Here is a 25516-nt window from a genome sequence, read left to right as displayed (position 1 = left end):
CAGAGATTTAGGAACCAGGTTTTAAGTTGTAAGACATTTCCAGGGGCAGATGTGGACTCTGACCACAATCTATTGGTTATGACCTGTAGATTAAAACTGAAGAAACTGCAAAAATGTGGGAAATTAAGGAGATGGGACCTGGATAAACTGAAAGAACCAGAGGTTGTACAGAGTTTCAGAGAGAGCATAAGGGAACAATTGACAGGAATAGGGGAAAGAAATACAGTAGAAGAAGAATGGGTAGCTCTGAGGGATGTAGTAGTGAAGGCAGCAGAGGATAAAGTAGGTACAAAGACGAGGGCTGCTAGAAATCCTTGGGTAACAGAAGAAATATTGAATTTAATTGATGAAAGGAGAAAATATAAAAATGCAGTAAATGAAGCAGGCAAAAAGGAATACAAACGTCTCAAAAATGAGATCGACAGGAAGTGCAAAATGGCTAAACAGGGATGGCTAGAGGACAAATGTAAGGATGTAGAAGCTTATCTCACTAGGGGTAAGATAGATACTGCCTACAGGAAAATTAAAGAGACCTTTGGAGAGAAGAGAACCACGTGTATGAATATCAAGAGCTCAGATGGCAGCCCAGTTCTAAGCAAAGAAGGGAAGGCAGAAAGGTGGAAGGAGTATATAGAAGGTTTATACAAGGGCGATGTACTTGAGGACAATATTATGGAAATAGAAGAGGATGTAGATGAAGACGAAATGGGAGATATGATACTGCGTGAAGAGTTTCACAGAGCACTGAAAGACCTGAGTCGAAACAAGGCCCCCGGAGTAGACAACATTCCATTAGAACTACTGACGGCCTTGGGAGAGCCAATCATGACAAAACTCTACCAGCTGGTGAGCAAGATGTATGAGACAGGCGAAATACCCTCAGACTTCAAGAAGAATATAATAATTCCAATCCCAAAGAAAGCAGGTGCTAACAGATGTGAAAATTACCGAACTATCAGTTTAATAAGCCACGGCTGCAAAATACTAACGCGAATTCTTTACAGACGAATGGAAAAACTGGTAGATGCAGACCTCGGGGAGGATCAGTTTGGATTCCGTAGAAATGTTGGAACACGTGAGGCAATACTGACCTTACGACTTATCTTAGAAGAAAAGATTAAGAAAAGGCAAACCTACGTTTCTAGCATTTGTAGACTTAGAGAAAGCTTTTGACAATGTTGACTGGAATACTCTTTTTCAAATTCTAAAGGTGGCAGGGGTAAAATACAGGGAGCGAAAGGCTATTTATAATTTGTACAGAAACCAGATGGCAGTAATAAGAGTCGAGGGGCATGAAAGGGAAGCAGTGGTTGGGAAAGGAGTGAGACAGGGTTGTAGCCTCTCCCCGATGTTATTCAATCTGTATATTGAGCAAGCAGTAAAGGAAACAAAAGAAAAATTTGGAGTAGGTATTAAAATTCATGGAGACGAAGTAAAAACTTTGAGGTTCGCCGATGACATTGTAATTCTGTCAGAGACGGCAAAGGACTTGGAAGAGCAGTTGAACGGAATGGACAGTGTCTTGAAAGGAGGATATAAGATGAACATTAACAAAAGCAAAACGAGGATAATGGAATGTAGTCAAATTAAATCGGGTGATGCTGAGGGAATTAGATTAGGAAATGAGACACTTAAAGTAGTAAAGGAGTTTTGCTATTTAGGAAGTAAAATAACTGATGATGGTCGAAGTAGAGAGGATATAAAATGTAGACTGGCAATGGCAAGGAAAGCGTTTCTGAAGAAGAGAAATTTGTTAACATCGAATATAGATTTATGTATCAGGAAGTCGTTTCTGAAAGTATTTGTTTGGAGTGTAGCCATGTATGGAAGTGAAACATGGACGATAACTAGTTTGGACAAGAAGAGAATAGAAGCTTTCGAAATGTGGTGCTACAGAAGAATACTGAAGATAAGGTGGATAGATCACGTAACTAATGAGGAGGTATTGAATAGGATTGGGGAGAAGAGAAGTTTGTGGCACAACTTGACTAGAAGAAGGGATCGGTTGGTAGGACATGTTTTGAGGCATCAAGGGATCACAAATTTAGCATTGGAGGGCAGCGTGGAGGGTAAAAATCGTAGAGGGAGACCGAGAGATGAGTACACTAAGCAGATTCAGAAGGATGTAGGTTGCAGTAGGTACTGGGAGATGAAGCAGCTTGCACAGGATAGAGTAGCATGGAGAGCTGCATCAAACCAGTCTCAGGACTGAAGACAACAACAACAACAACTAAAAAATAATCTGTGTCAAAAGATTACATTCACTTAAAAAAACTATGTAATTGCAGAGGATGCTGTCATGTCACTAAACCTGCCTGTTACAGAATAAGCCAACAGTAGTTGCACAGTTTCATTGGATCACCCCCTGAAAATGCTGACGTAGGTTCTATCCTCAAAATAACTAGCCAAAAACTCCTTTGTAAATTCACAACTGGAAGTTTACCAATCTTTAATCACATCTTTAAGATTGTACCAGGTCTCTCACATTTACAGACAGGTAGGTAGTATGGACTTATGCGGAGCATAGTCGTTTTTATTTCTTCAAAAAAGAAAGATTTCATACAATACAGGTGAAGAGATCATTTGTTCCTTCACGCGCAATTAAATACAAAAAGTCACAGAACTGTTACTGCACTCACAAATATTATTCCAAAGAATCAAAATACACATTTTGAGATATATTCCTAATACCTAAAAAACGTCCTCTCAGCTTGAATTGAATGAACGAAGACAAAACATAAATGGTCCCTTGGCTAGGCTTAAAAAACCCAGACTAGATAACCTTGAAGCTGTACCAAGACTAAGAACAGATGAAACAGACTAAGAATAGACTGGCACTGAACAGAATGAGTGATAGCACAAACCACAGCAAGAGTAAAAATGGAGCAAGCATCAGCCTTATAAAGACTTGATTCATTTATAATAGTTACAAATTCTATAGGTCAGAAAGTTCATGTTTTATTCACTATTGGTTTTGTTGTCATATTTTGATTGTACATTATGTGTCACCAGCAGCATTTATTAAAATACGGAATACTAACTTATGCTTACGCAGTAGGGAATCGCAGGTTTGTAACCATCTTGGTCATTAAAATTCAGTTACTGAAAATTTAGTAATTTTTAATTAAACTCCATTGCTCATTCTGGTACAACAACAACAACAACAACAACAACAACGAACAGATAAGACAGTACACAAGTCTTTACAATAAAACAGATGGAGGGCCAAGACGTAGTGAGATTCAGGAACCAACAATGATGCGTACAGTACAGAACCAACAACGATGTGTACGGTACAGAACACAAGAGCGCAGTAACAACATGACTGACTTCTGAGCCCATGCACTGCAGGCTTTATAGGGCCCCTGTGAGTGATGACGGGCAGGCATGGCAACGACAGCACTCTGGCAGCGACAGTAGTGCCTGTCGGTTATATGGGCGCCGCCTAGTAGCTGTCATCTACGTCCGTGCCCTCTGGCGAACCATCCAGATTGTCGTACCAGAATACCAGACTCATTAATATAGGTGTTAACAGATTCAGAAACATTAGCTCATGAAAAGCATATCAACAGATCCCTGAAATTTACAGTATTTTGGCTGTAATTGGCACTGAAAGGTTTGACCAGGTGAAATCTTTAATTAAAAATATCTTTTTAACTAATTATTTGTGGGTTAATGCAAATATGAGGTTCATTCAAATTAAAACTGATCAGTGTGTCTACCTTTGCTTTACACATAAGGTAGCACCACGTAACTGCGGGTATGGTGGCACCATCTATTGGTAGATAGACTGACGCGTGCACACCGTTTGATGTTTCAAAGCACCAGTGTGGTTTCACACCAAAGAGAAGGTGGTCACAAAAGTTATCACCCACTACCAAACATTCAGGCCAGTATGCAGGAACAACTAGGAGTGATTCGATTTTTGGCGGCAGAAGGAGCTGGAGGCCATGAAATGTATTGACAGATTAAGGCTGTGTACAGTGAATACAGTCTGAATCATTCAAGTGTTGTGTGATGGCCGAAACAATTCCTTGAGGGGCGCGAGTCACTGGAAGACGATGCTCATCCTGGACACACTCATTGTGTGATCACACCGGAAATGGTTGCGGAAGTGAATTCTTTAGTCTTAGACAACCACAAAACACCGTGGACGAGATCCACCACTTACTGGGTGTTAGTGGGGGCACTGCCCACATCATAATGCATCAACACTTGAACTTTCAAAAGATCTGTGTGCCGTTGGTTTCCTACCAACTGACTGCTGAACAGTGCAATATTCTAATGGTGCTGTCTTTGAGTCATCTGTAGCATTATCATGAGGAGAACACAGTTTTCTGTCGCATATTGTCAAAGGCGACAAAACATGGTGTCACCATTTTGAACCAGAAAGCAAGCAGTGGAAACATGCAACTTCACCACCTACATAGAAATCAAACGCCGTGCACACCAGTTCTGGTAAGCTCATGGTGTCCTCTTTTTCTGACCACAAGGGGCCACTGCTTGTCAGCAGGGAACGACCATCAATGCCCAGTGTCATCAAGCCACTTTACAGAACCTTAGACAAGCCATCGAGTCTAAACGCCAAGGCACGTTGTCCAATTGCATTATCCTCCTGCATGATAATGCCAGCCCACACATGGCCAATGAGGTGAAGACAACTTTGCAGCAGTTTCGGTGGGAAATGCTCGAACATCCACCATAAAGTCCCGACCTTTCACCGTGTGGCTTTCATGTACTTGGACGTCTAAAACAAGCTATTCGCGGACATCGATTCGCGACGGACAACGCAGTGTGTGAGTGAGTCCAGGCCTGGATCTGACAGCAGCCTACTAGCTTCTTCAAGGACGGAATCGACCGGCTAGTGTCACAATTGGATAAATATGCCAACAGTTTTGTCAACTATTTTTGAATATATGTACTGTGTATAACTACATTTTTGAGTTAATGAAATCATTACTGTTACTTTACACTAGTGACAGAGTTTCATTTGAATGCCCCTTATACCTTTCAGTACAGAGGAAAAATAGCTCTTTAATTTGGAAGTGGTCTTTCCTTCTGAATTTACCTATTAGCTCAGATTTTCACTTATGGCTACACGTATGAAATTTTATAATTGCAATAACTTTTGATTGCCATAATTTCTGATGAAACTAATTAGCTCACTGCAGCCAGGACAAGAGACTTAATGATCTGAATGATAATGTTTTCTGAGCAGAATTTGTTTCTACCATTTTGGTAATTTTTATACTATGTGCTTGATGTAGGAACTTTAACATTGGAATTTTGAAGAGAAAGTGATATATTTTTATAGACCTTAAGACACAGAACAGAAATGCATACAAAGGACGATGATGTGCATCAAGCTGCTTCGTCACAATGCACATAAGGTGATAATATTCAAAATACTACTGATACACACACTGAAAAATATGTGGTGGTGTCCATAAAGTCACTCTACAATTTCAATAATCTATAACAAAGGTAAATGAGGATGTCTTTCTTACTTTTTACTACAAACTCGGTGGTTAACAAATTTTTTAACAGCATTTCATCTGTGTGTTTCAGGTACACTGTTGCTGGATGAGATACTGATAAACGCCATACAAGTTAGTTACTATTCAACAGAAGGCACAGTATGATCACTGTTTACTGACACAAATCTGACATGCAGACTTATTGCGGAGGAGATCCAGTGTCACGTGCACAAATTTGTGTACGGCACAAGAAACTTATGGACAGCAGCAGTGTTTGATAAGAGGACAGCAGAGGGAAACAATGGTCATGTGGAACTGCCTCTGGCTGTGCTCCCAGGCCTGCCACACAGTTGCAGCTGCCACATTCCACAGCGCACCAAGTTGTACATGCCCTTCAACCACAGAAAGAGTCGCTACAGAGAACACGATGAGTAAACTAGCATCGTAGAGAGGTGTATTAAACAGGGAAAAAATTCATTACGTTTCATTTTGTGATAAAGTTTGCATATCTATTTTTTCACCGACCTATGTAACAATTATTTTTTTTTATTTATTTATTTTTTTTATCAGTAAAAACACTTCACACAGCTCTGGTATAATAACTACCCCTAGCTTTCAGCAGTTAGTTCTTTCCCCAGGAAGAAAAGAAAAATAGGCAGTGAAAGGTTAGAACAGATGAGCAGATCGTCAGACCTGAGGTTCATACACACCCAGCTTTTGCGAGGACAAATGGAGGGGAGAGGAGGAAGACTGGGGTTTTGCATGCTGCCGACAATGGCGTCGTTAGAGATGGAGCACGAAATCGTGTTGAGGAAGAAAACTGGCCTTAATGTAGTGCCACTCTGCTTTATAAATTACTGCCAAACATTATGTAACAAAACACTTTGGGATTACAACACATACCAAAATCCATTTTAGTCAATGTTTAACTGTTACTAATGCAATGAGCAATTCTCGAAGAGCAATGATGTTAAAATCACAGATTTAAAAAGTTATATACGTACCCTGTTCAGTTTCAGAATGCGGTGACTGTTCTCTTTCCACATCAGACCGAGGTGACCTGTGCAGAAAATTTAACACAATCAGGTTGTGACCCAACACATAATCAAAAGGAGTCAAACAACTTTGACCGGTTGTCACTACCGACCTGAGCTAGCAGACATCACCACACTTAACACATGTAACGTATCAAAAATGCAAGAACTTCAAATTCAATAATGCATAACACTTCAGTGCAATCACTCTAATGCTTTCACAAGCATAGGAACACTAAGGCAGTGTCGGCTATTAGTTACAGGCGACTATGAAATAACCATGAGTGACAAAGTATTTGTTTCAAATACAAATACATTCTGATGATAGAAATACGATTACGAACACGAAAGTAAATACATTTCTCGGATGGCTAATAACGTTCTTAATGCAATGAGGATCACATATACCTGAAGCAATGAAGTAAAGGCTTTACGAGACAAATACATCAGCACAAAAAATAAGAAAACTGCTACAGTATCTAACATACAGTGACTGCTGGGCAACGACTGACGGCAGTACTCCCCCTACAATACGGCAAGAGAAGTAAGATCAGCAAGATAACGTGCTCCACAAGAGGAGATGAAATCTACGGTGAATTCCTCGAATGGCAAATGGGCTACATCAATTTTATCATATTTCAGTTCAGTATCAAGTACAGATTGTAATCATATTTATTTCAATATTACTTCAAATTCTAAATAAAGACCTCCTGTTACTAACTAACCAAAGTATTGAGATCAATCAATGGGAAATCCAGGATGGAATGTCAGAATATTAGAGAAGGAAAATTGCTACTCGCCATATAGTGGAGATGTTGAGTTGCAATAGGCACAACAAAAAGATTCACACAATTATAGCTTTCAGCCATTAAGGCCTTTGTCAACAATAGACACATATTTACAAAACTGTGGTTTCAGTTGCCTGAGACTGCAGACGTGTGTGTAAGTTGGGTTTGCACGAGTGTGTGTGTGTGTGTGTGTGTGTGTGTGTGTGTGTGTGTGTGTGTGTGTGAGAGAGAGAGAGAGAGAGAGAGAGAGAGAGAGAGAGAGAGAGAGAGAGAGAGAGAGAGAGCGCCTGCACGCACGTGTGTGTCTATTGTTAAAAAAGGCCTTAATTGCTGAAAGCTATAATTAAGTGAATCTTTTTGTTGTGCCTATTGCAACGAAGTATTGAGATCCAATATTTGAATGAAAACATACATTAAATTTTTTTTCTTTTATAACACATGATATCACAAGATAACCATTATAGAGTGGCAACTTTTAAGACAGAGAACTGCATGTCTTTCAACAAAAATTTTACCATCCATCAAAACTCATTACTAAGAGCTGCAAACATATAGCAACAGATCCTGTCACTGGACAACAAATAGTACGCCGGACATTCTTTTACTTCTTGCAGAGTACACAGTGTCGGTTACATGTGACAACTTTAATTGAACATCTATAATCAAAATAGCAAATTTCATGAAATTTTGAGAGAACTGCCAGATACCCGTCACCTGCCCCCAGAATATTTCAGCTCAGGCTTCTGGTGACCTTTACACGTGTAGTAGCCAAACACACTAAGATTCTCACTCCATACCTTGCCAGTGCACAAACCCGTGCTCTCCAGCAACTGCACAGACATTACTGGAGAGCGTGCGAGACTGTCTTCTCTAGTGAAAGCTCACTTTACAGACATCAGATTGCCAGTGTTCATTCAGTAAAATCAAAAAGTAAATTCTTCTTCAGTGCATGCAGTTTTGATTCTGTGTGATATCTGACTGGAAGCCGCTCACCTGATTAATCAGCTTATCACCTAATTATTACACCAACTATGATACATTTTCAGAAAATAAGTGTACTAATTTTTACATATTTTTACAAAAGTGTGCAAGAAAAAAATTACAAGGTACTGTTGCTACACTTGTTAACCTTTCTTCCAGATAACAGCCATCCCATTCGATGCACACATTGTGAGCCATGGCACAAGCTTCTTTATGCTTTTTTAAAGAACTCTCCTGCGAGTTCCTTTCTGCACCTGCACGACAGTTGAGAATTTAATTCCACTTGTGTGGTTTCAGGGAGGTGAAAATATGATAATCTGAAAATGCCAAGCCGAGAGAATACAGAAGGAGAGAAGGGGGAGAGGGTTCAAAACATCCCAAACCAAATGTGTCCAAGAGTGCTTCAGCAGCTAACACTGTGCGGGGGCAGGTGCTGTTGTGCAACAAACACACTCCTCTCGTTAGTATTCTCCTCCTTTTGTTTGGTAACGCTCCCTCTGAGTTTTTTTAAGGTTTCACGATATCATTTAGCATTGACGGTCTCCTCCGGAGGCAGAAATTAGATCAAAATGATGCCTTTTTGGTCCAAAAACACTTATGCTATTATTTTTTTGCCCAAAATTGTGGTTTTGAATTTTTAAGCAGATGGGAAATTGGTCTGGCATCACTGTGATGACTGTATTTTTGTATCAGGTGTGTAATGAGCGAACCACATTTCATCTCCAGCCACAACAGAGCTCAGAAAATACACATCCTCCAACTCAAGTCACTCGAGAAACTTGTAGGCGCTATTGGCAATTTTTCTTGTGGTGATCTGTCAGCTGTTTTGGAACACCACTAGCACACAGTTTCTGGTATCTCAGTCTTTCTGTGAATGTCTCATAAGATTTATGGAAGCTTGTGGAAACATAACAGAAATTTCAGCCACTGTCAATCAATGGTCTTCACTAACAATTTCCTTAATTTTCTGCACCAACTCATCAATCAAAATGGAAGGTCATCCTCAGTCCATAATGAACATTTATTCTGCATTCACTAAAATTCCCACACCACTTAAACACACTCGTTCTGTTCATAACACCTTCAGCATAAACCAATCCAATTCGTGAAAAATTTCGAGAACCATTATCCCTTCTGTGGGTAGCAAGCAGACCATGGTGCATGGCTCACACTTGGTGGGGCTTCTTACCAACATTTCCCACAACTGAACACTATACCATGAGGTTATGTGCTACCATGTTCCTGCGATGCTTGCTCTGGTCAGGGGATCCCCTCTACCACTAGTGTTGCCAACCAAATTTTTCCGAGCACATCAAACTTACAGGACTCCATCGACAAGGAACCAGTGGAAATATTGAGCTCATTTAGGTACATTTCGCTCTCACACAAATGGTAGAGTCAAGGTCAATTTACAATGAATGTCACCAGAATGGGTCAGCAACATCAAATAAATGGTGATGTCTTCACACTAGACCAAACATCAACAGAACAGCCTATCACTCAGGCTGATGAGTGAAAATGAGGTAATATGAGACTATTCTGATTTTTGTGGAGCAGACAGAGTGTCAAGGAACTCCCAATACCAGTCAATTTTTTTGATGGCAAAAGAAGCATTCATAATCGGTATGCTTGACAGCCTATATGTTAAATTCCAATCACTATAAGAATCTGAAAGAACAGGAAAGCTATCATACAAAATGTCAACATTTAGTTGCTCAAGAAAATACATACATAGAAGCACATTAAAGAACACAAGGTAGTACATATTGTCTTTTCACTTTATCCATCCTGTTTTCTTTCTGACTGCAAAACAACAAAAAACACACTCTCTTCTGCAATGGAGCTAGATGTTTCACTGTTTAAGTAATTTTCATTAAAACACTTATCAATGCGTATTGGTGGCTTTATTTTTAGGTACTGCAAAAACTTAAGTTTTTGCTTTTCCATACTGAGAGACTTTCGTGAGAGAATGCATGAAGGAACACGGAGTCCTCATGCTATTTCATAATATGTCTTCAAATAAACCAATCAATAATAGCAGGATTAAGAAGTCACAATAGCTTAAATCTCAGTACTATAACATAAGAGATCACAACAATAATAGGTTAACTTCTGATGCTAGCAGAATACGTCACTGGCCAAAATTTCTTCCCAAGAAACAGTGACAATTACATTACATTCTGCAAACTGACTGTGTGAAGACATCTATCTGAAATGCACTGAGGAGTGTTCTGACCTATTCTATGACACCAGTGAATCGAATGTTAAAGCTAGCTAATATTTTTGTCACTATATGTCTCACACAGTAAGTCAATTGGTGATGCTTTGTGAAAAGGAAGCTAACTGAAAACGGTCAGACAATAAATAGGCAATTGTTATGAGTGTGTCTGATTTCAACATTTACGTGGGTACCCTAAAGCAAAATCACACTCTGTTCCTTAAGCAGCAGTGAGCACTAGGTCTAACGTTAAGCATCAGCAAAGGCACTCACCCGCTACACTTTTCAGGGCTGTCCACAGAGGCAGATGCCTTCCTTTTGCGGCTGCTGGATGGTGTAGAAACTGGATCTGATGGCTCTTCCTGCAAAGGTGAAGCACATGCTTTTCTTGTTAACAGTTTCAGTTCCAGCCCTATTCTGTCTATCCGGCTCCAGAAAACAGACAATTTTATCAATATTTAGATACCTGCTGTAGTGGCATTTGTTAATATACTTTGACAAATAGCTCACCATTTAAATTCTACTTCCTTCTACTTTTAAATTATGGTAAGATGTTTATGGTGTATTTAATAGCGTTTGAAGGTAATCACTTAATTAACTGCCATGTTTTTGTAAATTTAAAAGAGTCATATATTCAAATAAAATACAGCAAAAATTTTATAAAGCGAAAATATTTTATTTATATCCGCTCTTTATTCCTCAACACAATTCTCACACAGAATCATAATGTTTCTTTATGTGGTAAATTTTGAAACACAGTTCCATATACAATGCAACACCACACTGCTCACATTGGTACCACATTTCCTTGCGGGAAGCTTTTCCAGTTCCTTTCTTGCTCCTGGAGCTGCATACGTGGCACACACGTGCAGTGTACTGCTTGGATGTTGATGGTATGTGCTGCAGAAAATGCCTTTGTGATAATCTGCCCACAGTTTCACTTTGTACATTTGTACTAGCAACTTGTTGCACTTCCTCCTGAGAGAACTCAGCTGTGTTATAAAAAAAAGTCAGTGATTGTCATTTTCTTCTGGTGCACCAAATTGTACAACAAGAATGAATTTGACACTCCCATAAGCAGCAGGTGAAAATACAGTTTCCTCTACCATTTTACTGTCCTGTGTCGAAATACACTGTACTATAAGCGTTGGTCTGCAGGGTCGACCCCAGCCTTGTTGCAATTATAATCTAGAACTTGCAGTGGCTTCAGTACAAATGAACCATTCCTTTTTGTGTGTGTCATTCCTACTCGATAATGAATACGCATCCCTCTTGTCCTTCCATTTCATTTCCAACACATTACCTCTATGTCTGTAGGTCATTTCTCCCTTCTGTAGTTTAGTTGCTACTAAATCTTGGGGCATTGATCTCCTTCACTTGCTCAAAGTGCCTACAGCACCAATTTCTGCTTGAGCCAACTGCTGAAACAGATCTGGACTCGAATAAAATCTATCTAAGTACACAGTGTGAGCTTTATGCAACAGATTGCCTTCAGACAGGAGCCTCAAGACAACTGCTGATGAAGCACTGTCAAGCGCCTGCTTTCCAGCATACACTTGAAAACTGAGGACATAACCACTGCTTGTCTATGCAACAGGAACAGCTTCAAGCCATATGGATGATATGCTTGAATACAACATTCCCTCAGCCTGTTGAAGTAAGGAAGGATTTTGAAGAGTGGATGAAATCCTTCTCCTGCCTTTTTTTGCTTACAATTATCAGTGAGATGTAAGCAAGAAAGTATCTGATTATACCATGAACAACTCATTACATGTGGACAGAAATCTAAACTTACAACGGGATTAGAGCACCAGTGATCTGCCATTCGTGGCCTTCTGGAAACACACATATGGTAAACGATGCCCAAGAAACATCTCAATTCAGTCAACGTAACTGGCTTCGACAAAATCAATAATGAATAAGGTTTCAGTTCATTTTTACTGTGTTTCCTTATAATTGTTTGTGCTGCATATAGATTTTCTTCTGCTTACAAATCTCCGACATCTTCGTCCGTTAGAAAAACTTCAGCACAGTCAAACGCCGAACTTGCACAATTGATGTCTGCAAGTATTTTTCTCGGCATTGTGTTGATAGGTGAAGATGGTAAAACATCAGTTGCACTTCAGACATCAGCTTCAGCAACAGAAACATCAAGCAGTGTGTATTGAAATCCCTCATTGCTTCCAGCACCTTCTGATGAGTTACTTTCATTCAGATCGTCAACTGAAAAGAATAATATAGCCTGTGACAGTGTAGCTGCAGCAAAGCCTAACAAAATGTATAACACGGTGCAAGTTTCTTGTGTAAACAGTAACACCACCACGTAATGTATAATAATAATTCATGTACCTTCAAAAATGCCATTGTCTTCCTCATCCTCTTCTGCACACACTGAATCATCTAAACCCTCTTCCATCATGAGTAAGTCACTTATTTCCCGATTGGATAGTACTCTCCGTGTCATTTCGAACAAAGTTCACAATCTACAATTCGCCCACGTGCCGGTGTTGGTGTGAATAAAGCGCTCCGCGCAAACGTTGGTGTGTCGATATATTTTCCACAAATATCCCTGAGAGAAAGATACTTCTCACACCATCTGCGAACACAAGCCCGAACTAAGATCCTAGGAAGCCCATACCACTGTCCAATCCGTCAGAATAGTGTCAAAGCGATGATACTCGACAAAAACACTGTAGCCCTTAAATTCTATGGGCCTGGCAATTTTCTGAAGTCCAGCGGCCCATAAATTTTAGGGTCTTGGCATGGAGAGTGTTAAGCAGAAAATGACTTCTTTCTTTATAGCAATAAGCAATGAAAATCAGATAAATCAGACATATTATGTTACTTTGGGAAGGAAATCAAAAAATCAATACAGGAATGCCAGTAAGCCCACAACATTCTGAAAAAGAAATATCACTGGTCATTTTCAAGATAATTCTGACTGGAAATGTCTGTGTCCACGAGCGAAGTTAGGAATTTCATCAGTGGCTCGTAAACAGAAACAGATGACTAAAATAGTTGACAGCAGACTGACTGACTGGTTGAGAGTGAGACTAATTCCGTAAGAACAAGTAGGAGTGAGACTAAGGGAACACGACTTGACTAGCATTCAACATGAGTTGCTGTGCAACAAATATGCTCATAAATAGCAGTGGTACTGATTGTGCTTTTGAACTTTTATCCTCCCCTGACCAGAAAGTTTGTTTACACTTATAGAGATGTATAAAAAAATAGCTAAGGAGGAGGGAGAGGAGTAACAACCCCATAAAAAATGGAGTTCATCTAGCTCTGGATGGTAGCAACCATAAATGGCCTCTTCCTAGGACTGGCCTCTTCCTAGGACAACACGCGAAGTCCAGCAAATAGTATGTCAGGTGAAAGAGGAATTTGACTTCCCAACAGCAGAGGCAGTGACAGAGAGAGAGACCAAAATGTGTCACTGTGTCTGTACTCCACATTAGGGGAAGCGACCAAAGGTATCTTGTGCCTCCACATCAGAGGCAGTCTGAATTCAATTTCTGAGGGTAAAAACCTCAGTCTTAAAACTAGATGGACACTAGCCATCCAACAAATATTCCTTTTAGATCACAGAACGGACTGCACAATCCAAATGAGATTATCCCAAGGAGAACAAACCCTCTCAACCGAGGTTGATGTGAGCAAGCATCCAGAATCTGGGGGACTTGCCAGAAACGGCATAAAGGAAGAATAGGAGCTCTCGAGAACCAAGATTAAGGTTAAGTGGATTTTCAAAATGGAGACCATAAACAGGTAGCAGATGGTATGAAAGCAGCGAAGAGATACAGCAATGCAAGAGACAAAATATAGCACAGTCAGAAGGCTTTGTAGTTCTGAAAGGCAAGCTAAGAACTGGAGTGAAAAAGTAAAGATACATCCCTATGTGCTTTTGTATGAGGTTTATAGTAGACCAGATGTGGCATAACTGAAGTGAAGAGTAGGTCACAACAGATGATCTCAAAGCTGATCATCTGGGCAAGGAACAGAACACACACAACAGAAAACGGACATACAAAGAAAAATGACAAGAACAGGAAGGACCCAGCAGAAGTACACAGTTTCTAGAAGTAGGTGGTAATGACACTCTGAAATCATACTACAAAGACAAGTGAAGATTCTCTTGGGTGGCTATAATGCACACGTTGAAAGGAAGAACCAATACAAGGGAATAGTTGGCGAATAACCATCACTACAGAAGGCAAGGAAAAGCTGTGAAAGGGCAACTAAACTGTGACTGACTGGAATACATTTCTGGGACAAACCACAGAAGAAAAAGACATGCATAATCACGAGGGCATTGCAGACTGACCAAGTAGCAGTCAGTCGGACATACACTAATTAGACCATTTACATGTTTATGATCTCTGCTTTCTAGTATGTGGAGGGCTCTATTTACCGTATTGTCAATTGACTTGTTTTCCAAAATCCATACTGATTCAGGTCCTATTGGCTCCCTATGTGACTATAGTCAGTCACAAAGGTGTTCCTTGACTTAAGAAAGAAGAGAGAGAGAGAGAGAGAGAGAGAGAGAGAGAGAGAGAGAGAGTGTGTGTGTGTGTGTGTGTGTGTGTGTGTGTGTGTGTGTGTGTGTGTGTGTGCGTGCACGCTTGAGAAACAGTGTTTGCCATTTTCCACACTGTGAATATTGTCCTGTCACAGGGCTTTGTTTAGGATCAGAAAGTGGGTAATGAGTAGTGCAACCTGCTGTAGGGCTTCTGTGTGGATGCTACTTGGCCCAAGGGCTTTTTTCCTCTTTAGTCTCATTACTGCTCTCGTGCAAAAGAATGAATGATGGTTCCTGTTCTGTAGTCAAGTTCTAGTTCTGTCTGTAGGTCGGTGTGTGTATGTAATCTGTGTTTAGATCATCAAGTTGGAGTTTTTGTAGTACGTGTTCTTCAGTGCTCCTCTACCTACGAGTTCATGTGGCATTATCTTGTTGTAGTGTTCGCCTGATGAGTGGCGTTTTCATTTTTTCTGTTAAAATTTTGTAAGGTAGTCCCCTTATGTTTCCTGTACTTGTGTTTGCGTAAGTCATTTCTTTGCCTGAAAAATGGCAGTTCTATGTATGTTATTCACCTTTCTGTACATTTTGCCTATCTCTGGCATAAAAAAGGCAGAGAGAAATTGAGATCAAGGCAAAAATGAGGAAGGATGAAACATACTGTGAACAGGAAGGCATGAAGCTGAACATAGGGAAGCAGACTGAACTAAGGGTAAAGGAAAAGTCCTGCAAAGGTCAGGGCAACAAGAAAGACTCTGAAAAATAGGAGATGTTAATGGTAGCAAGAAAGGAAGTGACATGAACAATAAGATGGACCAGAAGTCTGAAGGTGAAGCAAAAAATGGGCACTGTTGAGTAAAACTTTAGAAATAACACTAAAGACTTTTTTGGAAAATTAAAAATGAACCTGAATGGATACAGAGGCAGAGAACCGTTTATAAGAGATAGGAAAGAGGAACTGGCCATTAGTGAGTGCTGTCATGACCTGCTGAACCATGAACTGCCTGAATATTAGCTGGAATTAGTGGACTGACAAAGAAAAGAGACATTAACGCCTTCCAACCAGGGATCAGGTCATTCAGGTCACACTCTAAAGAACCATTGGAGGATATGTGATAGTAGCCGAGACAATAAAGTGGGTAAACAAAACAGTTGTACATAATGTGACTGAGGTAATCTGCCAGACTGGAAGACAAAGAAGTTAACAGACATACGGAAGCACGGGATTGCAGTGGCAATATGTACAGAGGAGGACAAGGAAGATGCAAACAACTATAAAGAATATTACTACCAGAGGCCGGATACAAGGTGCTGTTCAAACTCCTGAAGAGACCAGAAGAACAGATAGGAAGTAAAGTTGGAGACAATCGAGCAGGATTTAAGACGGGACGAGGATGCAGAGAACAAGAGCTTCACATTGAAACAACTGAGAGAACACAGGGCCTTTTTTTTTCCCCAAAGGTGTACTGTTCCTTTGAGTGATAGTTTCGGAATGATCTTTATGAACAGGGGACTAGATGGCACTACACGAGAGTTGCTAATGAAAGTCCTAATGAACACAAAGGCAATGGTAAGATTCAGAGGAACACTATCAGAAGCAACAAAGCAATGGGGAAACTGGGATTGAGAGCAATAAACAATTAAAACCAAAAATGCACATGGACACACAAAGGACAACAGGGCCCAAGTGGACTGCCTAGCCTTTGCAGATGTCATAGTAAGTTTAAGCGAGACAGAATGATGTAGAGTTCGTCAGCTTAATCAAGTTAGAATCAGAAGGGACTGAGTATCACCTAAAACAGGACTGCATACCAGTGGGGATTTGAAAACAAGGCATTGTGCAAAAACATGGACAGGTTTAAATACATGGGAGAAACCGGAGTAATGAGGGAAAAATAGAGGACAAAAAGGTTGAGCTCAGCCTTCTCTGTAGCTGGAGATATATATACAATAACAAGAATATATCTACACACTCAAAGACCAAACACTACATGACAATGGCTGACAAGGAAACAAATCAAACCTATATTTTAAGGGAAAAAAGTACAGTTGTGAGATAAGTCTGAGACATCAATCCCACATGAAAATTTGGGCCATAATTGAGATAGTATATAGATATGAGCTTCTGAATGTACAGCTTTAAAATTTCTCACACACCAGCTGTTTCTCGAATGCTTTGCCCCACTGCTACTGTCTAATGCTCGAGCAGAAAGTACTGTACAGAGGAGTGAGCTGTTAAGGCACGGAAAGAGGAGGGGAAAGTTGACACATCTGCCACATGTGTCTCAAAATCTTGTTCGAGAACACATTCTATGCAAAAAATAGTTAAGTAATGTTAGCACAGTACATAGTATGTCAACCTCACGATCATATACGTTCAACATTATTTAACGATATTCTCGTACTGATATTCTGCAGCTCAAAAGCAAAATGACTAAACTTTATATCGTAATGTCAGCCACAAACAACAGTATGCCCAAAATGAACAGAAGTTTATTCTTCCTCCACATACAAGTGAACAACAGTTGAGAAGATAGCCACAAACATAGAAACAATCCAGGTACTGATAGAAACAGATGCTGACAATAAGTTTGACCACAACACAAGAGCGAGTGCCTGTTGCACAGAGGGCTCCAGCAGACGTCTCGGCAGATGTTGCGCTATGTGCACGAGTCGTATGGCCCACAACATGCCGTCTCTCGTGGCCGGGTTGCACAGATGCTGATGGCGAAATATTCAACGTTTACGGTGCCAGCAAGTGTCGCAGTGCGTATCCGAGTATTATCTACAGGGTGGATATTACAAAATGGGTTGGCAATATCTACCACCTTGCAAATCACAAGTAGCCATATTTACTCGTAAATGTTTGTAGCATGTCGGTCCACATATGTCGGATTACCACAACACGCCTGTCACCTGGACTGCACGATTCCTGGGACTAAGCTATAGCTCGTGCCGAGTGCCCAAATCTGACACCTGCATACGAGTCTAGAAGTAGTATAAACATTCAACACTTGTTGGACCATACTCAGTGGGTATGCTTGTCAGGTCAATGCACACCTTGTTCTGATTACTGTTGGGATACCGGTTCAATCGGTACGCTGTATTTTTACCGTGGCGGCTTCAAGTTAAGTTTTCTAAATTGACAAAATACACTATTATTACAGTCAAAGCTGCATCGGAGTAATGCCTTCGGCACTGACCGATACTCTGCTCTCAGAACCAGTGGCAATGTGCCTTCACTACTGATAGCACTTTTGGGCAGACATATTTATGCTGCGAAGAAACCGAACTTGTGACCCTCCAATTATCAGAAACTTGTTGACCTATAGATGCTTCTTAAAACAAATTACTGTTCCTATTTTGGGGGAAAAAAAAGTGCTCTACTCCAGGTGCAATGCACAAAATACAGTGACACTGTGATCCAGCAGGGAAGGAGCACAGATGCAGCACATACAAAATGTGGCCAGAGCACACTGCATCACACTGTGGATAGTGTCAAATAAGTTGTTTCAGACAGATAGTGAACATCAATTACACAAGAAAGTGAACTATTTTCACAAGAAATAGCTAACATAAGTTTTCTCTAACTTTTTGAGGGCCATATGCCCTTTGCTGTATGACTGTATCTCCTAGTCTGAGTGCAGGATCCCAGGCCCCACCAATGTATTAACTCCTGTCACGGTCACTAAAACTGTCTTACTGCTGTCTTTATGGATTCCTTTATGATACGGTCTCAAGTCATTATCGAAACTACTGTACAGTTGTATGTGCCACGTAGTGCTGAGAGATAATTCTCTATAAATGCAAGACTTGCTTTCACACAGTAGTTTAAGATGTCAGAAGTGCTTACAGGAATAGTATAAACAACGTCACACGTGTATCGCACTTCACTGGGATGTGAGTCCACATACGTGTACGCTGAGGTTGCCCTCCACACTGCACAGTAGTTACAGTGCAGGAGAAAACTGCTTTAATCCAGAGTCCATTTAGAAACTGGCAATTTTTTTTCCTGACAATGCACCACAACACAGAAGAGATGCAGCAGCTACTGTGTCTTCATGTCTGCTCTTCTTTTCCTCTGGCTGTACTGTCAGGTGGGAGCTTGTGCTTGCAGAACTCAGGAAAGAGTGGCAGCAGACATGCCACAGGCTACTGTCAGACGAGGAGGGCAGTGTGGAAATAAGAGGCCCATCTTCATCCACCAGCAGTCATTTTATTGGTGCATCTGATGACGACACTTACCTGAACTGTGTGCTCATGTGATGCAAGAGATCCGGTCACATGTCTATGAATTTTTCCCTTACCATTAATGGTGTGAGAAAATGAAATCCTGGATTTTTACTTGCAAGGAGAGCTGACTATTTCAGGCTCAGGTAAGTACTATACTTGCCTTATTCTGCGGGGCCAGGGGCCTAGGAGAGCGAGCTCCACTGCCTTCAGAAAAGAGTGTGTCAGAAGAGGTACGTGAATAGGCTCTCGACAATTCTGGTGGCGACACCTGAAAGAACCCGCTAATTAGCACACAATTCTGCACTCAGCTTTTACACTACATTGTGTGGCCTTAACAGTGTAGTCATGCAGACAGTGACTAATCAATAAAATAAAACAAGCACAATGATTACAGTATCAGAAATGTTTGTCCATGAGAGTGACACTATGTCGATGACCACAGCCAGTCACACAAAATTATTAATGCGATCGCACTTATTGCTTATGTGGGCGGGCATTACACATCTGGGACTCGTCCATCATCCTTATTTGCTTCAAGTCCAACACAAAACTATATACTGTAAAATAAAATCTACAACTGAGATCATTAGTGCCCATGTCATAATCTTAGAAGACTAACCAGAAGAATAATTTCTAAGTGACTACACATTAAGCCCAATCAATGGAGGGAAAGACCTAAATAGAATGACTTCCTCTCGGAGGGAGGTCCTCGAAAAATGCCTTAGAGACAGCGGAGGTCCCAAACAGAAGATTAAATGTTCGACGCCATATTGCTATGACGGTTAGGAAGTAAAATGCAGTTGACAGCTATGAGTCATTCGCTACAATGGCTGATAACTCAGACAGCAAACATACACTAGAAGGCAACAGGTTAAAAAAAGGACATTCGGTCAGGAAATGGCAAACCATGTAAGGTTGACAACAATGAGCATAAAGTGGTGGGGGATCACCAATTAACAATTGGCAATGGCTAAAAAGACAGTGTCCAAACCTTTCCTAATTTTATCTACTAGCAGTCAGTCTGCTGATATTCGTTCATTCTCTCTCTCTCTCTCTCTCTCTCTCTCTCTCTCTCTCTCTCTCTCTCTCTCTATCACCAGCTGTGTAGATTCAACAAAGCACATAAATCTGTTATAGTTACACACATCCGAAATGCAAGCCACGCAGTTCCAATAAATGGGTTCTACAGCAATTCCACATTATTCAAAAAGGAATAGCACATCTGATTTTAAGGTGAGATTTTTTTCCAAATAAGTCATTTGAAAAATACAGGGTCTTCTTACATTCGTACATTAAACTGCTGCTGCAGAGGTCATTTTTATGTTGTATAACAGATTAATATAGGGGCCATCTCATATTTATAGATAAAGCTTGGCACTGAGGTCACATGAAGATTTATTTTTAGGGCTGTACAAGGGATACTCGCACTCAAACTGGATCAAGATTTCCTAATTTGTCACAGTTCACACCATCACGTAACATTTAATCATGTAGCACGAGTGAAAGTGAAACTATAAATTAGCCACAAACAGAGGTTTTAACTCAGCTTAAAAATTAGCAATTTCATAAAACACGGGAGGAAATATCATTCAGTCCCACTGTTATACAAACTCTTAATCTATTTCAGCAAATTTCCAATAAGACTTTTCATACATCATTAACGTGTATCAATCCATAAACATTTAGGCTGATTTTAAAGTATGGCTGAAGTCAAAAATGAAAATGCTGTCCTCAGAAAATATTACTTGTCTCTTAATCCGGTAAAATATTTTATTTGATTACTAGGAACTGTAATAATTTACCAAGAAGGTAGCAAATGAGCATTTCAATCACTGTTCACATTTTTGAATATCAAGTAAAAATGAAACCAACTTTTAACGAGTTTGAAAACAAGATTGAGTCATTTAGATGAAACAAGACTGAGTTAATCAAGATACAATGCTAATTGTTTCTTCTTCTAACTGGTTTGTGTATCACCCTCCATGTTTTATACATCCTGATGTAGCCTTGTCAAGTACTAATTTTATTTTCTGCTTCAGTCTACAGGTAATACTTCCCTTCCAATGTTGTTAGAAAACACTGTAACTTCTTCAGTGACAATACTCAGTAAATGTCTGAAGAGGGCCAAAAAACCGGTTAACACAACCAAAGTAGGCACTTTTCATTTATTATAATGTTTTTTCCACCAAGAAGCGGTGGAAGATTCTGTTAACATAGTTACTCAAGTATTGAATCAAAGAAATGAGAGCACATTTTATTTCGTTGTCACTTTTTTCCGATTTTGGTGTTTTTTTCTGACGGCTTACTTTTCTTTCTCCCTTCTTCACTCTGAGATGAAAAGATTGGCCTCTGAGTGGGAGGTGTGGCAAGCTACGTCAAACCAGTCAGACACTGACAAAGGAGTGGGAAAGGTGACAGAGGTGGCAGCAGCACTCTATAAGAGGACAATATAAGGATGCGATGCAGGCAGAGCACGATCACATTCAAAACACATGGATACACAGTGTCCAAAGGAGCCTCCCATCTCCCTCATGTTATAGTGGGCAATGTCCCAGTTGCAGCACAACTCCATATACCATTAGTGGGTGTCCTGAAGAGAGACAGTTTGTGTGTGCCACAATTCTACAGATAAAATACACCCCACAACTTTCAGACAAAAAGAAATCAAGCACCAAATGGTTAACAATAACAACAGTTATAAAGAGTGTATGTGGGGGGGAGGAGGAAGGGGGAGGGTGGGGGTGAAGGTGGAGCACGTTTTGTTTTATGACCAATTTCGGCATCCCTTTTTGTCAATATTGGTGTTATTTTCTCATGGCTTATTTTTGAAGTACTATACTGTCTGTTATTTAGTTTTGGCTTACTTTATTGTTTTTCAGTGTTAATTAAAATGTACCTACAAGTCACTAATATACACAGAATATTACTCAGCACATTTTGCAGGGAATTCTGGGAGCATAACTACATGATTACCACATAGCATATGGAAAGCAGGGATGGGTTGGGAGTTGGGGCAGGGATAGAGATTGGCAACATACACTGAATTTTAACAGTGTACCACACCATGATGATGCACAATGTAGTGTCTGCCACTGGAGTTGGCTGGCCATTTCTGTGACATTTTCATGCATATTATATGAAGCCGTAAGGAAACAAATTGCTCTTCTTTCAATCTTTCTTATTTGCTCTACCCTCCCTACCTGTTACAGATCCCAGACTGTCAAGCAATGTTCAAGCATTGGTCTGACAAGGGTTTTGGGTGGATTACATTTACTGAGGATTCTTCCAATGACTCTCAGTCTATCATTTGCCTTGCGTGGCATTATCTTTGGCAGCAATGCATAATTATGTCAGGCGTGGCCACCAACACTTAACGTTTCACTTTTAAAATTGCAAACTATGGCCATACCCTACTAATGTGCGTTGTCATCGGCTCAGGGAGGCACATTATAACAGGGTCACTATAATTTCCACTTCAAAACCCATTTGGTTACATCTGCTGAATGATTGTTACGCACGTGGTCCACGGTGAAAAAATATTTGTGTGCAGGCTCTATGATGTGCACTACTGAAGCCCCACAAATAGAACTCTTTACATCAAATGGAAATTATTGTATAGCGGATCCATTTTGTAAACAGATAAGATCTGGGCTGAGTGCAACATTAACGTTTCTAAACACAAAATGTTTAGAGAGGAAACAGCCTAAAAGTTCAAACAAATCTGCACCACCACCACCACCACAATGAAATGTGCACAAAAGCATTGCTTCCAATCTTTACCATTTCTGGAGCAGAAGAGATCTTTGAGCAATGTCACTGTAATATTTCCCTCATTATTGTTCTAGTTCGAAACTCTGAAGCACAAGGCACAAAATAGACAGAATAACATACCTCATTCTGTCCCGATGTGGTTGTATCACCATTATGCAGATGAGCAGGTTCTGGCTGGGCAACTAAAGTGTCATCAGATGCACTTGCGTCAACACCTACAAAAAATGTACACAAATCTGAGGTCAGCAAATATACTAGGGACAAAACCGATTCCTGAAAAAACAAAAATCTGACTTCTTGGTTTTTAAATACATCTTTGTTCCATATTTCAGCACACAAACCAGCTAATAACAGACACCAGGAGTTTTAACTGGTTGTCTAGATCATGGAAAAAGAGTGAGGCAACATCAGTAAACACACACACTCATAGCACACGGATGGGACAAAAGTTGTGGGATAGTGATATGCACACACACAGATGGCAGTAGTGTCACATACACAAGGTAAAAAATAACAATGCACTAGCAGAGCTGTCATTTGCACTCAGGTGATTTGTGAGAAAAGGTTTCTGATCTGATTATGGCTGCAAGACATGAATTAACAGCCTTTGAGAGTGGAATAGAAGATGGAGATAGACACATGGAAATTTCCATTTTGGAAATAGTTAGGGAATTAAATATTCTAATATCCACAGTGTCAAGAGTGTGCCACAAATACCTAATAACAGACATTATTTCTCACCAGGGATAACGCAGCAGATGACAACCTTCCATTAACGACCGAGATCAACGGCGTCTGTGTGGAGGTTTTTTTTTTTGGAGGGGGGGGGGGAGGGGGGGGGGAGGGCGGGCGCACAACTACAATGGTCATTAGCGCCCTGACTAATTTAGGAACATACTGCAAGGCACAAGGTTAAAACAGCAACTAAAAGGGACAACACTATAAAAGACGTATTAACAGGCATAGGATTAAAAAACTACAGCATAATCAAATGTCCTTAGACAGGTGTGTCAAGTTGATAAAACGAAGAACGCGAGCAGCAGCTCCTGGGTCATCCGCTGAAATGGCATCCAGGGTACATGGCAGGCCAAGATCAAGACGCAGCGTAGTAAAATACGGACAGGACGTTAAAATGTGGCGGACCGTCAGCAATTGCCCACATGGACAGAACGGCGCCAGCGCTGCCATCAGCAGATGGCGATAGCTGAACTGGCAGTGTCCAATTCGTAGCCGGGCCAAAACGACCTCCTACCCCCGAAAAGGACGTGAGGAGGACGTCCAAGCTGCAGGAAGAGGTTTCAAGGCCCGAAGCTTCTTGTCCCTAAGTGCAGCCCAATTGGCATGCCACAGCAATAAAATGCGCCGAGAAATGACCGTGCTACAATCTGATGAAGGGACACAACAAGAAGCCGTCCAAGGCTGGAGGACCGCAGCCTTGGCCGCGGCATCTGCAGCTTCGTTCCCAGGGATACCGATATGGCCAGGAACCCACATAAAGCTAACTGGAGACCCGTCGTCCACCAGCTGCGGAAGAGAGCGTTGGATCCGGTGCATGAAAGGGTGAACCGGATACGGATCACTGAGGCTCTGGATGGCGCTCAGAGAATCGGAGCAGATGACATAAGCAGAATGTCGGTGGCGGCAGATGTAAAGAACAGCCTAGTAGAGGGCAAAGAGCTCAGCTGTGAAGACCGAACAATGGCCATATAGCCGGTATTTGAAACTTTGTGCCCCGACAATATAAGAACACCCGACCCCGTAATTGGTCTTAGAGCCCTCTGTATAAATGAAAGTCATATTAATGGACTTCTAACGAAATTTGACAAAACGGGAGTGGTATACTGAACCGGGGGTAACCTCCTTTGGGAGCGAGCGGAGGTGAAGGTGAACGCGAACCTGAGCCTGGAGCCAAGGTGGGGTGTGGCTCTCGCCCACTCTAAAGGTTGCAGGGAGTGAAAAATCAAGGAATTGAAGGAGGCGACGAAAGCGAACTCCAGGGGGTAGCAGGGCAGAGAGATACAACCCGTATTGACAGTTGAGAGAGTCGTCAAAAAAGGAACGATACAATGGGTGGGCGGGCATTGACAGTAACCGACAGGCGTAACGACAAAGCAGTATATCGCACCAGTAGGTGAGTGGCAATTCACCGGATTCAGCATAAAGACTCTCGACAGGACTAGTATAAAACGCTCCGATCGCAAGCCGTAAACCCTGATGTTGTATGGAGTTGAGGCGGCGTAAGATGGACGGCCGTGCAGAGGAGTATACAAAGCACTCATAATCCAGCTTGGAGCGGACGATCGACCGATATAGGCGAAGTAGGACGGTCGATCCGCTCCCCATGACGTGCCCCTGAGAACACGGAGGACATTTAGAGAACGGGTACAACGGGCAGCCAAATATGACACATATGGAGACCAACTAAGTTTCCTGTCAAATGTAAGACCTAAAAATTTTGTTGTCTCCACGAATGGGAGAGCAACGGGGCCGAGTCG

At 41.0% G+C, this 25516-nt stretch overlaps 1 protein-coding gene across 7 annotated transcripts in view; it reads right to left on the bottom strand.

The window, feature by feature from the left end:
- Nucleotides 1–25516, bottom strand: part of LOC126291847 (uncharacterized) — a 109308-nt gene that overhangs the window by 5415 nt on the left and 78377 nt on the right. For 3 of the 7 annotated variants that reach the window (XM_049985569.1, XM_049985567.1, XM_049985568.1), the window contains exons 13-16: nt 23142–23236; nt 19411–19518; nt 10772–10860; nt 6482–6537 (exon numbers count right to left, since the gene is read on the bottom strand). In XM_049985569.1, coding sequence (XP_049841526.1) covers nt 6482–6537; nt 10772–10860; nt 19411–19518; nt 23142–23236 — 348 coding nt within the window. Of the gene's footprint in view, nt 1–6481; nt 6538–10771; nt 10861–19406; nt 19519–23141; nt 23237–25516 lie in introns of all 7 variants that reach the window. The other 4 variants (XM_049985572.1, XM_049985571.1, XM_049985570.1 and 1 more) reach the window with 2 other exon arrangements.

Source organism: Schistocerca gregaria, chromosome 9 (genome assembly GCF_023897955.1).
Source record: "Schistocerca gregaria isolate iqSchGreg1 chromosome 9, iqSchGreg1.2, whole genome shotgun sequence".
Taxonomy (NCBI): Eukaryota; Metazoa; Arthropoda; class Insecta; order Orthoptera; family Acrididae; genus Schistocerca; species Schistocerca gregaria.
This window is presented reverse-complemented; position numbering and strand designations above follow the sequence as displayed.